This window comes from Dama dama, chromosome 28 (assembly GCF_033118175.1).
Source record: "Dama dama isolate Ldn47 chromosome 28, ASM3311817v1, whole genome shotgun sequence".
NCBI lineage: Eukaryota > Metazoa > Chordata > Mammalia > Artiodactyla > Cervidae > Dama > Dama dama.
Genome location: NC_083708.1, coordinates 31,459,493 through 31,477,143, shown reverse-complemented (window position 1 = coordinate 31,477,143; position 17,651 = coordinate 31,459,493). Strand labels below are relative to the sequence as shown.

The 17,651-nt window shown below is 37.9% G+C and overlaps 1 protein-coding gene across 8 annotated transcripts in view; it reads right to left on the bottom strand.

Annotated features, from left to right (window-relative positions):
* The window catches only part of MCM9 (minichromosome maintenance 9 homologous recombination repair factor), a 104,665-nt gene that overhangs the window by 45,502 nt on the left and 41,512 nt on the right, over nt 1-17,651 (bottom strand). For 7 of the 8 annotated variants that reach the window (XR_009690951.1, XR_009690950.1, XR_009690952.1 and 4 more), the window contains one exon: nt 5,516-5,690. Coding sequence is in view for 5 of the 8 variants with exons in the window: in XM_061131692.1 (XP_060987675.1) it covers nt 5,516-5,690 (175 nt within the window). In the remaining 3 variants the exon portion in view is untranslated. Of the gene's footprint in view, nt 1-1,553; nt 3,279-5,515; nt 5,691-17,651 lie in introns of those variants that run through there. The other variant, XM_061131696.1, reaches the window with a different exon arrangement.

The window sequence follows — 17,651 nt, the reverse complement described above, 5'->3', positions numbered from 1 at the left end:
TGAGGTGGCCAGAGTATTGGGGTTTCAGCTTCAGCATCAGTCCTTCATTAGGCAAATGTAAATAATATGAAATCAAGAGTTGTGATCTTGATGAGGCAAAAAAGGTAAAATTCAGACCACACAGCATTAACACAAAGTGCAAAGCTAAAGCAACTACCTTGATAAAGCAGAATGTTATGCAAAGTTTCTGATGTGAGAAATGCAAAGAGAAAACAATAGACATACAGTTATGGCAAGAGAACTTAACAAACCACTTTCAGCCTAAGACACATCAGACAGACAAAAGATTAAGTAAAGATATAGAAGATCTTACAAGGTGCAGTTTAGATGTGTGTTTATGTGTATTACATCCTGATAATAAAGAACACAACTTCTCAAGCATAGATGGGCCAGTCATGAAACTGTTCGAGTGTCAGGCCACAGAGAAAAAAGCCTCATGAAGCTCCTTAAAGTAGAAATAATACAAATAGCTCTCTGACCAGAATGCAATGAAACCAGAAATTAACAGCACCATCAAAAAACAAGTAATTTTCTGAAGGTCCTTCTACATGGAGATTAAAAAACTGTTTAAAACAAATCTTGAGAGAAAGGGGATGTATAAACCAAAATTGCAGAATTTCTTAAAAAATATGAGAGATGATAGTAAGAACACTACATATAATAATGCTCACTAAAGCAGTGCCAAAGCGCATTTATATTATGACAAGTTTTGCATAAGAAGGGAGATGCGCATGTGCACAGACACATGTTTTTGCTTCTTTTTGCAAAAAAAAAAAAAAAGAAAAAGAAAGGATAAATCAGAAACCAGTGCAAAAGGTTTATGTAAGGGACAGGAGAAAATAGAATGGAAGAGGTAGGGATATGAGCGTAACCTCTTTGATATAAAAGTTTTGTTTCTGATTGCATCTCAAGGCATGTGGGATCTTAGTTCCCTGACCAGGGATTGACTCCATTCCTCATGCAATGGAAGCGCCAAGCTCTAGCCACTGGACCACCAGGGAATTCCCTGATATAATAGTTTCGATTTTTGAAATATATTTTACAAATTCAGAAAACAAAATTAAACCAAAAAGAAGGAGGCAAACTCTAAAAGTGAATGCAACCATAGGTTTAAAAACACGTTTCCTAACTGTATATCAAATCAGCAATGTGACCACACAAAGAAAAGAACTCAACTAACTTTTGAACATGTACCCTGATCACATATAACCATAGTGGAATATATTCTAAACTCAAAAAGACCACAAAGAAGGCCTGAATATTACTTACTTTCTTTGTGGTTGGTGTTTTCGACAATGGCATTGGTGTAGTAATTCTGAAACTAGTTTGGAGACTCCACTGAGCTCATAAATACAAGGTGCCCCGTGAACACCTTTATATACAAACGAAATAAAATAATTTTGGACAGTTGTGGGTGTCTTCTCGCCCTAACCTTTATGATATTGGCTAGAAAACTCTTTTTAAAAAGTACATAAATGAAAAAAAAAAAAAAAGTACATAAACGGTTGTATAACAATGTGAATGGGTTGTTTTTTTTTTAAACTTGCATATTACATTTTATTGTGGTAAAAAATGCATATCATAAAATTCACCATCTTAACCATTTCTAAGGGTACATTCAATAGTGTTAAATACATTCACACTGTTGTGTGACAAGTCTTTGGAATTTTATCTTGCAAAATTGAAAATGAATTACAAAACCATTTTCCATAGTAGCTACACCATTCTATAATATATTTCATATTTCCATAATCCACAAGGGTTCTAATTGCTCCCCACCCTCACTAACACTTGTCCTTTTCTGTGTTTTTTATGATTGCCATCTGAACATTTGTACAGTGATATTTCATTGTGTTTGACTTGCATTTTCCTAATGATCAATGATGCTGAGCATCTTTTCATGTGCTTGCCGGTCATGTATATATCATCTTTGGCTAAATGTGTATTCAAGTCCTTTGTCCAGTTTTTAACTTGATTGGTTTGTGCTGTGAGTTGTAGGAATTCTTTATATATTCTGGTTATTAACTTCTTTTCAGATTTGCAAATATTTTCTCCAACTCAACGTGTTAACTTTTCACTCTGTTGCATCCTTTCATACTCAGAAGTTTAAAATTTTGATGCAATCCAAGTAAATAAAGAAGTCAATCTATCATCTTGCTAATTTGCTTTGTCTCATCTATTCTTGGTTCCCTTTTTCTTCTCCCCCCGGTCTTCTTTTGAAATATTTATGATGTCATTTCATCTCTACAACTCACTCATTAGTTTTAGTTTTCATCTCTTTTATTTTCTAGTGGTTGCTCTAGTGTTTATATCTTTAATTGATTGTGGCCCACCCTTGAACAATACCACACCACTCCATGTATGGTGTAAGGCTGGCACAGCTGGTCTGCGCACTGGCACTGCAGTTACGATCTTCGCCCTCAGCGCACCACAGACTTCCAGTTCTTTTGCTGTTGAATTACTGCAGTTATTACTCTGCTTACCGTGGAGGCTGTGGTGCAAACTTGGAAGATTATTCTCTGAGTTTCTGCTCTGCTTTCTGCTTCCAGGAGTCACTGCACATCTGCACCAGAGGGGTCTCTTTCCTCACTTCCTCACTGGGGACGAGCCCCTTCCCCAGTGGCAGACTGCTACTGCTCATTACTGGTGTTAGACTTACTTGGAGGCCAGCTGCTTCCCGGTCTCCGGGTCTTTGGCAGGCGCTGTGTACCTGCTCTCGCAGGGGACAGGCGGGACAGTGGTAAGGCCTCCTGTCTGTCCCACCGCGGCAACTCAACCCTGCCATGTATCTGTGATGCTTCTCGAGCAGAAGGGGTCTTTCTCTCCTTTCCCAGTGGTCAGACCTCCTTGCTGTGTACTAGGTGAGAATCCTCCGAGTGGTACACACCTGCTTTGTATTGGGTAAGAATCCTGGACCCGAGAGATGTGCCTGCCCTCCCCTTAAGGAGAAGATGGCTTATGCTTCTGCCCTTCTCCCCAAAGCAGCATCTTTTTGCTTGGTTCCTTTGAGTGAAGGAAGGAAGATTCTCTAAACTCTTCCCGAGGCAGAAGGGGTTTTTGCTTCTAGCCCTCTTCCAGGGGCCCCGGCGATGAGAGGGTTCGTTGCCCCGGCCTCAGTGAGTTAAAGGCTTTGGTTTATATGAGAGGTGTGCCTGGGTCAGCAGCAGGGCTCCATGCCTAGTCCCCGGCACCAAGCAGGCCTGCTGAGTGATGAGCAAAGGGGAGGGTCTCTGCAGTCTCTGCCCTGTTCGGTTTTTCCTGGGAGCATCTGTGGAGTCCTGTGGAGAAGAGCTTACACATGAGAACTCCCCTTGGCTTGGGGTCCAGAGTTATTCTAAATTGATACGCTATCCCATACTTGGACTTCAGGAAATTTAAAATTTTGTAGCTATTTCTTCTTATTTGCTTCTATGGCCGCCACCAGTTTCTCTCCTGCTCTGTCAAAGGTGATCAGTCTGTGTGCCTCAGCTCTCCTAGGGGGGGCTTATCCCATTTTGGAATTGAGTTTCCATGATTTCCTTGTAAATTAGCTCTCAGGTATGGTTGGAAAGTCACGAGTTTTGTGGGCTATCTGGATTTTTCTCTTAAGAGCAGAGTGATACAGCTTTCCATAGGCCAAGTGGAAGAAGAACTTAGGCTTATGTTTTGTATGTCTCTGCAAAAATAATTTTATTGCGTTTTATAAAAATATTACTCTGTGATAGACTGAAAAATAAACCATAAAACTGGCCCGTCACCACAAATAGTGTGAAAAGCACTGTCCCGGTGCATGAAGTAGTTCTGCTTGTGACAAGACTGTCCAATCTGTGGGGGCACTATTGAGTTACAAGAACTTACAACATACTCATGGAGATAGCACAAAAAGCTCACACTAATTCACACTTAGCAGAGGGTAAGGCAGTAGGAGTGGTTAATGAAACACTTTCTCTTCCACAGATTTTTTTCTGTGGCCTATCCTAGAGCACTGCTAATTTTCTCCCTTTGTAAAACAGCTTCACAGCACTCATCCCAATTTTCCCTGATGGTAAGGGTTAACTGGGGCTTCCCTGGTGGCTCAGATGGTAAAGAATCTGCCTGTAATGAGGGAGACCTGGGTTCAAACCCTGGGTCGGGAAGATCCCCTAGAGAAGGGAATGGCAACCCACTCCAGTATTCTTGCCTGGAGAATTCCACGGACAGAGAAGCCTGGCAGGCTACAGGAATCTTTCAAAATGTGCCAGATTGCCTCTGGAAAAGGCATATCAAAACAAACCACAGATTCCATCAACCAGCAAACATGCGAACTAAAGAGAGGCATAATGAGAAGAGAAAGGAGCCTTGAAGACACTTAGTAAACTCTATCTCGAATTTCCCTGATAAAGAGTTTAGAAACAATAATTCTTCTACAGTCTCTCTCTTATAGCACCTTCATTACGGACTTATCCCTTTGCTGCTCTTTCACCCTTCCCAACAAGACAGTGAGCGCCTCAAGGACGGTGTCGTAGTCATCTCTGTGCTTCTCAGTGTCTAGCCCGGTGCCCGGCAAACGGCAGGCTCTGAACGATCATTCATTGAATGAAGCGAATAGATCTGGTAATGGTTCTGCCTAGCTTTTTCCTGAATCTTTTTCTTCTGGGCATATCTTTCTCTTGCCGCCCTTCCCCTTTCCTTTTTTGTGAGTGTATATGAATCGGTTTCACAGAATCCCTACCCACCAGTGTCTGTCTGGCTCCCAAGTACCCACTACTGTTTGAAGACTGTGCCGCCGGCCCTCTCTGCCTGGTCAGCTGGCCTCACATCTCTAACAGGGCTGAGATGGTTCTGGCTCTGTTCTTTGCTTGGATGACCTGGCAGCCTGCTTGATGGTCAGCCTTTGTAGCCAGATGTGTTTCCTACAACCACCTCAGGGCCTGGGCAAATGGATTCCTATCTGAACCTGCCTATTTTCCTCCTCATTGGTCACGTGCAGTCAGGGGATTACATACCTCAACCTCTGAGCCTCCTTGAGTCATCTTATGCTAATATACATTATTAGTTTTCCATATGCTGTGATAAATCTTCCATTTGGATATATAAGGAGGTATTTCATCTTATGCTAATATACATTATTAGTTTTCCATATGCTGTGATAAATCTTCCATTTGGATATATAAGGAGAATGCCATCAAAAGCAGAAATTACAGTTTCTTCCCTCCTTTTTGAACTTTTCAAAATTCTTAACATAGTACTGTGCCCAGAGCAGACAGACACACAATTATTGAAAGAGAGAATGAGTTGAATGCTGCATTGAAAGTTCTTCATAGGTACCCTCCAAGAATTAAGTCAATTTACATTTATAGTGGTCCCTTCCTTTTTGTCAAAGCTCGTCTTTACTTTTTTACACATCTCCAAGGGAAAACTAACGTGGCTGTTAACTGATAAATCTCTTACAGGACCAAACATATACCTTGTAGTTCAATGTGGTTCACATTTTCCCAGAATCATATACGAACTAATCTCACTATTCCCATAAATTCTAGAGAAAAGAAACACTTACCCAGCCTTAGCAACACTAATGGTTTGCTGCTCCATTGCTTCGTGGATACTAGTTCTGTCATGCTCTTTAAGGCTATTAAATTCATCGATACAGCAGAGGCCGGCATCTGCAAGGACCAATGCTCCCGCCTCCAAATTCCACTCTCCTGAGTCTTTCACAGCAGTTACCGTCAGACCTAAGGAAATGAGCAAGCGATGTTAGCTTTTATTTGGAAAGCATATCTTATAACTATGAAGCTTATATCCTGTAAACTTTTTCATGATTATTACATTCCTTATGGTGATGTGTGATCAGTGATCTTTGCTGTTACTATTGTAACTGTAGATGTGGTGGAAATAGTAAGAAAACTACAATTAGAAGCAGAGCCTGGAGATGTGCCTGAATTGCTACAATCTCATGATAAAACTTTATGAAGAGTTGCTTCTTATGATGGGCAAAGAGAGTGGTTTCTTGGGATGGAATCTACTGCTGAAGATGCTATGAAGATTACTGAAAGAACAACAAAGAATTTAGAATATTATATAGACTTAGTTGATAAAACAGCAGCAGGATTTGAGAGGATTGACTCCAATGTGAACGAAGCTCTACTGTGGGCAGATATTATTGCCTGCTACAGAAAAATCACTGGTGAAAGGAAGAGCCAACTGGTGCGGCAAACTTCATTACTGTCTTATTTAAGACATTGGCACAGTCCCCGCAGCCTTTAGCAACCACCACTCTGATTAGGCAGCAGTCATCAACATCAAGACAAGAGCCTCCACCAGCAAAAAGATCACGACTCACTCACGATCATGACTTACTCAGATGGCGATCTGCATGTTTTAGCAATAAAGTACTTTTTAGTTAAGTATGTATGTTTTTTCACATGTAATGCTACTGTATACCTAATAGACTACATTATAGTATAAATATAACTTTGATATGAATTGGGAACCCAAAAAATTCCCTGTAGACTTGCTTTACTGCAGTGGTCTAGAACTTGCAGTATTTCTGAGGTCTCAGTTTACTTATCTACAAAAAAAAAGGGTATATTATTTATCCAGGCCTCAGTTTACTTATCAATAAAAAAAAGGATAATGATAGAAAATATTACTTAAAGATTCTTGGATATTCAAATAGAATACAAATAAAGCTTTTTAAAAGGTGTAAGATACACAGTGAGTAATTATAATAATTATTGTTGATAAAAATTAATAAACCTCTGGCCAGACTGATGGAGGGAAAAGAAGAAAAGTTATAAATAGAAGACACAGTTATAAATACCAGGAATAAAAGAGGGGACATCACTATAGACGCTAAGGACATTAATAATAAGAAAATACAATGAACAACTCTATGTTCTAACTTAGATGAAATAGGCACATTCTCTGAAATACACAAAATGACAAAGTTTATCTAAAAAGGAATAGATATCTTGCAAAATCCTGTATCTACTTTGAAAACTGACTCTGTAGTTAAAAATGGTGCAACATACAGGCTGAGATGACTTCAGGGTGAATCCTACCATACATTTATGAAAGAAATAATACCGATTCTACACAAAACTTTCAAAAATATAGAGAAACAAGGAACACTTCCTAACTCATTTAATGAAGCCGGCATTATCATGATTACTAAAAACAGACAAAGATACACTAAAACTACACATCAGTATCTCTCATTAACACAGAAGCAAAAAACCCTTAAAAAATAAAAGCAAATAAAAGGATATATAAAATGATAACAAATCATAACTAAGTGAAGTTTATCTTGAGAATGCAAGGCTAATGCAACATTCAACTATTAATCATTGCAATTTATTGACAAACTAAGGAAGAAAAAGCAAACAACAACCTCAATGATACAGAAAAAAAAACATTTGATAAAACTCAACAATTGTTCATAATTTTTTAAAAAAAGTGCTCAGAAACAAAAAAACAGAGGTAATTTCTTCAGTCTGATAAAGAGTATTTATAAAAAATAAAGAGTATTTATAAAAAAATCCTACAGCTAACATACTGAATGTTTACCCCAGCCCAACCCTTGCCCCCAAGATCAGAACATGGCATGGAGATTTGCTCTCATCACTTATTTAAAATCATACTGGAGGTTCTTGCCAGCGAATTAAAGCAAATGTCCCCTCCCTCCTGAACCTCCCTCCTACCCCAAATATGGTTTTCTTAGGGTGTATGCCCAGTAGTGGGTTGTTGGATCTTACGGTAGTTTTAGTCCTAGTTTTTAAAGAAATCTCCATACTGTTCTTCACGGTGGCTATATCAATTTATATTCCCACCAACAGTGCAAGACAGTTCCCTTTTCTCCACATTCTTGCCAGCATTTATTGTTTGTAGATTTTTTGATGATGGCCATTCTGACTGGTGTGAGGTGATACCTCATTGTAGTTTTGATTTATATTTCTCTAATAAGTGATGTGCATTTTTTCAAGGGTTTGTTGGTCATCTGTATGTATTCTTTGGAGAAATGCCTGTTTAAGTCTTCTGCCCAGTGTTTGACTGGGTTGTTTGTTTTTCTGATATTGAGCTGTATGAGCTGCTTATACATTTTGGAGATGAAGCCTTTGTCAGTTGCTTCATTTGCAATTAATTTCTCCCATTCCGAGAGTTGTCTTTTCATCTTGTTTATGATTTCCTTTGCCGTGCAAAAGCTTTTAATTTTAATTAGGTCCCATTTATTTTTGTTTTTGTTTCCACTACTCTAGGAGGTGGGTCATAAATCTTGCTGTGATTTATGTCAGTGTTCTGTCTATGCTTTCCTCTAAAAGGAGTTTTGTAGTTTCTGGTCTTATACTTAGGCCTTTAATCCATTTTGAGCTTATCCTTATGTATGGTGTTAGCAAGTGTTTTTAATTTCATTCTTTTACTTGGAGCTGTCCAGTTTTTCCAGCACTACTTATTGAAGAGGGTGTCTTTCCCCATTGTGTATCACTGCCTCCTTTGTCAAAGATGAGGTGCCCACAGGTGTGTGGCTTTATCTCTGGGCTTTCTGTCTTGTCCCATTGGTCTATATTTCTGTTTTTGTGTCAGCAGTATGACTGTCTTAATGACTGTGGTTTTAAGGTGTAGCGTGAGGTCGGGAAGGTTGATTCCTCCAGCTCCATTCTTCTTTCTCAAGTTGCTTTGGCTATTTGGGGTCTTTTGTGTTTCCACAGAAATTTTTTGTTCTAGTTCTGTGGAAAATGCCGTTGATAATTTGATAGGGGTTGCACTGAATCTATAAATGGCTTTGGGCAGTAGTGTGATTCCAATATGGAATCATTTTCACAACACTGATTCTTCTGATCTAAGAACATGGTATAATCTATCTGTTTATATTGTTTTTGGTTTCTTTCATCAGCATCTTATAGTTTTCTTACAGTGTGTGTCTTACAGTTTTTTGTATATATCTCTCATTTCTTTTTTGTATATAGTTCTCTTTTGTCTCCTTAGGTTTATTTCTAGGTATTTTACTCTTTTTGTTGCAATGGTGAATGTGATTGATTCCTTAATTTCTCTTTGTGATTTTTCATTGTTAATGCATACGAATGCAAGGGATTTTTGTGTATTGATTTTGTATTTTATGACTTTATTAAATTCACTGATTAGCTCTAGTAACTTTCTGATAAAATCTTTAGGGCTTTTTTCTGTAGTATTAAGTAATTTACAAACCGTGAGAGTTTTACTTCTTTTCCAACATGGGTTCCTTTCATTTCTTTTTCTTCCCTAATTGCTGTGGCTAGAACTTCCAAAACTATGTTGAACAATAGTGCCAAGAGTGGGCACTCCTGTCTTAGTTCTGATCTCTCAGGAAATGCTTTCAATTTTTCACTGTTGAGAATAATGTTTGCTGTGGGTTTATCATATATGGGCTTTATTATGTTGAGGTAGGTTCCTTCTGTGCCCATTTTCTGGAGAGTTTGTATCATAAATGGGTCTTGAATTTTGTCTAAAGTTTTTTCTACATCTATTGAGACTATCATGATCTTTATTTTTTGTTAATATGGTGTATCACATTGATTTTGCATATATTGAAGAATCTTTGCATTCCTTAGATAAACCTGACTTGATCACGGTATATGATCCTTTTAACGTGTTGTTGGATTCCGTTTGTTAGAATTTTGTTGAGGATTTTTGTGTCTATATTCATCAGTAACACTGGCCCATAATTTTCTTATGTGATGTCTTTGCCTGGCTTTGGAATCAGGGTGATGATGGCCTTGTAGAATGAAAATCTCAATACTTTTAAGATGTTTCTCCAAACTGCTCTATAGAGTCAATGTAAGTCCAAACAAAATTCCAGTGGGGTTTTTCTTGTTATAGAAATTGAAAAGGGGATTCTAAAATTTATATAGAGAAGAAAATAGAAGACTCAAACAAGAAACTAAGTAGGAAGTCTCACATGACTCAATTTCCAGATTTATTACAAAGCTGCAGTAATCAGTTCTCTGTGGTACTGGACAAAAGATAAACACAGAACAGTGGACCAGAACAGAGTCCAAAGACAGCCCCACAATGGATGGTCAAGTGATTTCTGATAAAAATGGAAAAGCAATTTGATGGAGGAAGGATAATCTGATATCCTTGTGTTATAGAAAAACAGAAAAACACTAAATGAAACTCCCTGGTGGCTCAGATGGTAAAGAATCTGCCTGCAATGCAGGAGACGGGTGTTTGATTCCTAGGTTGGGAAGATCCCCTGGAGGAGGAAATGGCAACCCACTCCAGTATTCTTGCCTGAAGAAGCCCATGGACAGAGGAGTGTGGTAGGCTACAGTCCATGGGATTGCAAAGAGTCGGACACGACTAAGCTACTAACACTTTGTGCTACAGAAAAACAGGAAAACACTAAATGAACCTATACCCAAGCATACAATTTAAACTTTAGAAAATCAAAAGTAAAGAAAAAAAATCTTGAAAAAAAGCCATAGGGGAAATAAACCACCTTACCTATGGTGCTGTAACAACTGGATATCCTTATGCAAAAAGAAAAAAAAAAGAAATCAGTATTTCTCAATACTTCATATTTAATACAAAAATTAATTCATAATGAATGAAAGACCTAAATAAAAACATATAAAACTTATGGAAGAAAACATAGGGAAAAAAGCTATGTGAGCTCCTCCAATTTCTGGCCCAGCACTTAAGGGGCTTAGAAATTGCTAATCTACTCTAATAAGTGAAAACCTAAGCAAACTGAAAAATCAACAACTGTTCTATGATCCATCAAAAGAATGAGGTCAAGAGGCAAACTGCTGCCCCCGAAATTGGAAAGATGGAGAACTTCCCAGAGCAGAAGCTTCCATGGGCACCAGTGCTGGAATAGAAAACCCTGAACTGACAAACTTCTGGAGGTTCAATGAGACCAACTCTGAAAATTAAAAATTCCTTAGGAACCCAGTCATGGAGGGCATGGGTACACATACTTTTGTGAATTTTACCTCCAGGAGCTCTACCAAGCTCTCACACTGAACATCAAGTTTGTCTCTGACATTGTAAATAGAAAGGTTAAAAGTCTAAGAAAAAATGAAAGTGAAATTCTAGATATCAAAATCACTAGAGATGAAGAATGCCTTTGATGGGCTCATTTGTAGAAGGGACATGGCTAAGGAAAAAACCTCTGAGAACAAGAAGGACCTTATGTGTGTGTGTGTGTGTGCACACTCAGTCTTGTCTGACTCTTTGCAACCTCATGGACTGTAGCCTGCCAGGCTCCTATGGTCATGGAATTTTCCAGGTAAGAATACAGGAGTGGGTTGCCATTTCCTACTCCAGGGGATCTCCCTGACCCAGAGATAGTCAACAGAAATTTCTAAAACTGAAAAGTAAAGGAAAAAATTTGGAAAATAACAGAACAGAATATCCAAGAAGTATGAAACAGCTACAGAATGTGTAACATACATGTAATGGATACAATGGGAATATTATAAGAAAGAGAGAAATTACAGAAGCAACATTTGAAGCAATAATGAAAAATTCTCTAATGTCAGACACCACACTATGGATCCAAAAAAACTCAGCGACTATAAAGCAGGAAAAACACTAAACAAAACTATACCTAGGCATATGACTTAAACTTTAGAAAATCAAAGGTAAAGAAAAAAACTGCTGAAAAAAGTAGAGGAAACAAACCACCTTACCTATGTGTGTGTGTGTGCACGTGCTAAATCACTCAGTTGTGTCCGACTCTTCGCGACCCCATGGACTGTAGCCCACCAGGCTCCTCTGTCCATGGGATTCTCCAGCCAAGGATACTGGAGTGGGTTGCCATTCCCTTCTCCAGGGGATCTTCTCAACCCAGGGATCAAACCCGGGTCTCCCGCATTGTGGACAGATTCTTTACTGTCTGAGCCATTAGGGAAGCCCCCACCTTACCTTAGAGGAGCATAAATGAAAATTACATCCAACTTTCCCTCAGAATATTTCAATACTGTCTAAAAAATGCATTAAGGCAAGACTAGCATTTAAAAATGAAGATAAAATCACACCAAGTTCTGCATGGTTAGATAATATCCAGAGAGGAGTCGGCAAGCTATGATCTGTGGGCAAGATCTGGCCCAACCACCTGTTTTTGCAAAAATAGGTTTTTGGAACACAGTCACGTTCATCATTTACATACTGTCTATGGCTGCTTTCACACTACAATGGCAGAGTCAAATAATTATGACAGACACTGAATGACCTTCAAAAATCTAAAATATTTATACCTAGACCTTTACAGAGAAAAAGTTGCTGACTCCTGATGCAGAGTATTAATATCTACTTTGAGATATCAAATTTTAAAAGAAATACTAAAAAAAAGTAAATAAATAATGAAGGACATGGAAAATAATGCCACTGAAAGAACAGTTTGTAGCAAAGGTTTGCTGGTTAGCCAGAAACAAAGATTTAGAGAAGACAAAGTAATTATTAAGTACTTAAAGAACTATCCTATGGACGATCAATTAGACTAAATTAGGGTGACTTCAAAAGAATTAACAGACCAATATGTAGAATTTTACAGGGAAGTGCTGGAAATCTCAAGTGTTTAAAAAGGAATGAGCTACCTTGTGAAGTAAGAAATCAAAATAATCTTTAAGCAAAAGTGGAAAGTCCACTTGTCAGAGATAACATAGAAAGGTATTCATGCAACGAATAGGTGGCTGGACAACAAGAAATCAGAAAAAACTGAGATGAAGGAAAATGAAGACACAACATAACAGTTATTAATAGGATGCAGCTAAAGCAGTGTTTACAAAGTAACTTACAGCTATAAATGTCCACATTAAAAAGAAGAAAGATCTCAAGTCAAAAATCTATGCTGCCACCTTAAGACACTGGAAAAAAGGAAGAGCAAACTAAACCCAAATTTAGCAGAAGGAAGGAGGTAATGTATACTGTAACAGAAATCACTGAAACAGAATATAAAAATAGAAAAAAATTCATGAATCCAAAAATTGATACATTTTAGCTACACTGACCAAGCCAAAAAGAGAGGAATAAAATTATACTAAAATCAGGAATCAAAGATGGGACATCATCAATGACTTTACAGAAATAAAAAGGATTACAAAGGGAAACAACAAATAACTTTATGTTAACCAATCAGATAATTTAGGTGAAATTAACCAATTTCTAAATAGACACTACCAAAACTGACTCAAGAAGAAAAAGAAAATCTGAACAGATGTATAGTAAGGAGGGATTGAATTAGTAATTTAAAAACTACCCACAAAGAAAAACCCACACACAGATGGCTTCAACACTAGAAGAATCTAATATGAATTCTTCACAAACTCTTTACAAGCAGAAAAAGAGGAAACACTTCCTAACTTGTTCTATGAGAACAGTATTACCTACATACCAAAAATCAAAAGTATCACAAGAATATTAAAGACCAATATTTCTTATGACTACATATATATGAAAATCCTCAACAACGGAACCAAATCCAACAATATATAAAAAGGACTATATAACCATGATCCAGTGAGATAAATATCTGGAATTCAAGATTGGTAGTACATCTAGAAATCAATTAATGTAATATTCTCACATTAACAGAATAAGGCACAAAAAGCATATGATCATATCAGTAGAGGCAGAAAAAATATTTGATAAAATTCAACAATACTTCATGAAAAAATGCTCAAACCAGGAACAGAAGAGAACTTCAATCTGATAAGGACATCTACAAAAAACCCGGAACTAACATCATTCTTGATGTAACACTGAATGTATTCGTATAAAGATCAGAAACAAGACAGGGATGTTCACTCTCATTACTTCTGTTCAGCACTGTACTGGAGGTTCTTGGAAGGGCAATTAGACAAAAAATGAAGTAACAGGCATCCAGAAGGAAAAGGAAACAGTAAAAATATCCCTGTGTGCAGATGGCATGATCTTACAGATAGAAAATCCTAAGAATTACAATTAAATTACAGCTAACTAATGAGTTCATCAAGGTTGAAGGATACAAAATCAAATTTTAAAAATAAATTGTGTCTATATACTTGCAAGGTGAAGAATATGAAAATATAACTAATAAAGTAATTCCATTTATAATAGCATTAAAAAGAATAAAATACTTAGAAATGAATTTAAGAAAAGAAGTATATAAAACTTATGCTGTAAAAAGTACAGAATGTTGTTAAAAGAAATTAAAGATGCCTTAGGTAAATGAAAAAACACCTCATGTACATCCAATGACTTTTTCTGCTTGTGTTTTTTTATCGTTTCTCAAAAAAACACTGCCTAATCAAAGGCCAGAAGACTGATGCCTTTGATGTGTTTTCTTCTAAGAGTTTTATACTTTTAGCACCTTACATTTAAGTCTTTGATTCAGTTTAAATTATTTTTTGCATATTGTGTGAATAGGGGTCCAAACTTGTATTTTTGCATTTGGATGTCCAATTTCCCAGCAGGGAGTTTTGAAGAGACAATTTCTTCCCCTAATGAATTGTTCTGGAACCCTTATAAAAAATGAATTGACCATAAATGTATGGATTTATTTCTGGACAATCAATTCTGTTCTATTGGTTTATATCATTATGCCACTACCATATTGGACTTTATCAAAAAGCTTCTGTGGTGCAAAAGACACCCACAAGAAAATGAAAAGATAATTCACACGATGGGAGAAAATTTTTCCAAACCTAGTAAGTACAAGTCTCTGATAAGTCTCAGATAAGAGACTTGTATTTAGAATATATAAAGAACTCACAACCCAATAATAAAGAAAATCCAATTTTTTTAAATGGCCAAAAGAGCTGAACAGACATTTCTCTACAGTAGATATACAAATGGCCAACAAGCAAATGAAAAATGTTCAACTCCTCTTTAGCCATCAGAGAAATGTAAATCAAAACCACAATGAGATACCACTTTGCACATCACCCATAGCTATAATCAGAAAGACAAAATAACAGGGAAAAAAAGAAAGACCGACATAATAAGAAGTGTTAGTGGGAATGTGGAGAATTGGAAAGCTTATACATTGCTGGTGGGAACATAAAATAGTGCAGATACTTTGGAAAACAGTCTAGTAGTTCCTCATAAGGAGTTATCGTATGACTTAACAACTCCACTCTTAAGTATATACCCAGAAAAATGAAATTTGTATATAAATGTTGATAGCAATATAGTTTTTATTAAAAACATCACTGGGGCTATCCTGCTGGTCCAGTGGATAGGACTCTGTGCTCCCAATGTAGGTGGGAGGAGAGCGAATGGGGGGCAGTGAGGGCATGAATTCGATCCTTGGTCAGGGAACTGGATCTCACATATCACAACCAAAGATTCCGCATGCTACAACGAAGACCTGGTGCAGCGAAATAAATAAGTAAATAGTTTTTAAAAAATCACTGTATAATCATACTGGGGATACATGGAGATACATTCTATGTATGCTGGATGCAAGGCCTTAACAAGCACAAATTCTACTGATAAAATCTACCAATTAATCACCTATTAGTTCATTTGTGAAACCTTTCCCCTTCCTATCCTTTCTAGTCTTCTACCTTTTCTAAACAACCCCGTGTATAAGGTCTCCAATCTCAGGAAGATTACTTGCCTAGATTACTTCTGTCAAGCGTGACTCTATCTTATGTCATTTGTCTCTATAGTAACCAACTAAAAAAGCTGCTATGCTGAGCAGTGGCTTTGTGCAAACAGTGGTCTAGTGTGAAGATGTTTTAAACATTTGAGTCCTCTCTCTACTTATCACCGAATTCTTCCTGGTACCAGGAAAAGGAGAAAGCTTCTAACAAATGGGAGAGGTGGAGAGTGAGAGAGAAAAGGATGGAATGTAAAACATGAAGGACAGTGGACTCCAAGTAGAGACTGAGTTTAGAAGGAAATGAGTTTAGGAGCTTCATTTACAAAAGGACTAAGAACACAAGGTTATAAACGAGATACAAGAAACAAGAAAATTATCAAGCATTTCCATCCATATTCTTCTGGTCAGAAACAATACCATGATGTTAGTTAGCATCAAAAGATTGTCCACAAGAAATGTAACTATGGTGCTTCAGAAAGCTGACTAATATGGATGAGCTCCAAAAGGTATTTAACAGTATAGCTCAGCTTGGGTAAGGGGCCAGACACAGCTTCTCTCTTCAACAAACTTGTAACCTAATGGTGGGTAGCACTGAATACACAACAGGGAAACTGTTGTTAATGAGGTGGAGCAGAGAATGGAGGAAGGGGATGTACTTTATTTAACGAACATGAAAACCTTATTAAAAGCATAAGGATGCATTCCGGGATCCATCGTCCCCCACCTCCCAGTCACTCCTGCAACAGGAAGCCTGGCATCTGCAGCTTCAATGGGGAGCTCCCACAGCTTTGCCTGGGCTGCAGCCTCCTTTCACTCCCAGTATCTACCTGGGCAAACCTCATTCATGGAGCTTCGTTCCTCAAGAGTTCATTAATCAAGTCATTACTACAGTGTCTGCCAGCCTGTGGGTTCTTCCAGGAAATTATACCAATTGCTTTTCTACCCATACAGTCCATTTTAAACATTATCCAACACAGTGGAGAGAAAATAGAGAAACACTAAGTCAGCAATTAAGGGAGCAGGATCCTGAGCGGCAGTGTCCTCATTTGTTATATGGGGCTAATCTTACCTTGCTACCATACCAGAGTGTTGCCAAGAATCAAAACCAGGTTATTTAAAAGCTTTTTACAAATAATAAAGAAAACATCATACCATATGTATATACATATGTACCACATATCTATATACATACCACACACACACACACACACACATAGCCTTTCTTGTGACATCAAAATTTAGTTCCCATACAACTTTATCCATTACTGTTCAAGGTGCACCTAACGCTTTCTAGTCTGTACCACACTTATGTGATTACATAGTCACCTTTCCTACTGGACCAAACGATCTTTGAGGATAATATCCATGTACCTTTTTGTCTTTGAATATTCCAGAGTGTAGCACAATAATTTCACATAATAAATGGTGTCTCTCTCTACATGTATAATGAGTTACTATTATTAAAATCATTACTGTAGGAGCTATTCCTTCTAGAAACATCTGTAAACTACAGAAAATCTCTACATTCTATATTCATAGAGAAATTTCTCTTTAAAACTATCGTTAGGGCTTCCTCAGTGGCCTAGTGGTTAAGAATTCACCTGTTAATTAATGCAGGTGACATGGTTTTGACCCCTGGTCCGGGAAGATCCTACATGCCTCAAAGCAACTAAGTCAGTGAGCCATTAACTACTAAGTCAGCGCTCTAGAGCCTGATAGCCACAACTACTGAAGCCCGCCGCCTGAGAGGCCATGCTCCGCAACACGAGAAGGCACTGCAGTGACAAACCTGCATGCCAGGAGGAGAGGAGCCCCCACTCACCGCAGCTAGAGGAAGCCTGCACACAGCAATGATGATCCCGGGCTGCCAAAATAAATAAACCTTAAAAAAAATCATTAAATTGTGACATCCTAAGACCCTGATGCTGGGCAGGAGGAGACGGGGACGAAAGAGATAGCTGGATGGCATCACTGACTCGATGGACATGAGTTTGGATAAACTCCGGGAGTTGGTGATGGACAGGGAGGCCTGGCATGCTGCGGTTCATGGGGTCACAAAGAGTCGGACACGACGGAGCGACTGAACTGAACTGAACTGAACTAAACTGAAATAATAACAGGGAGCTCT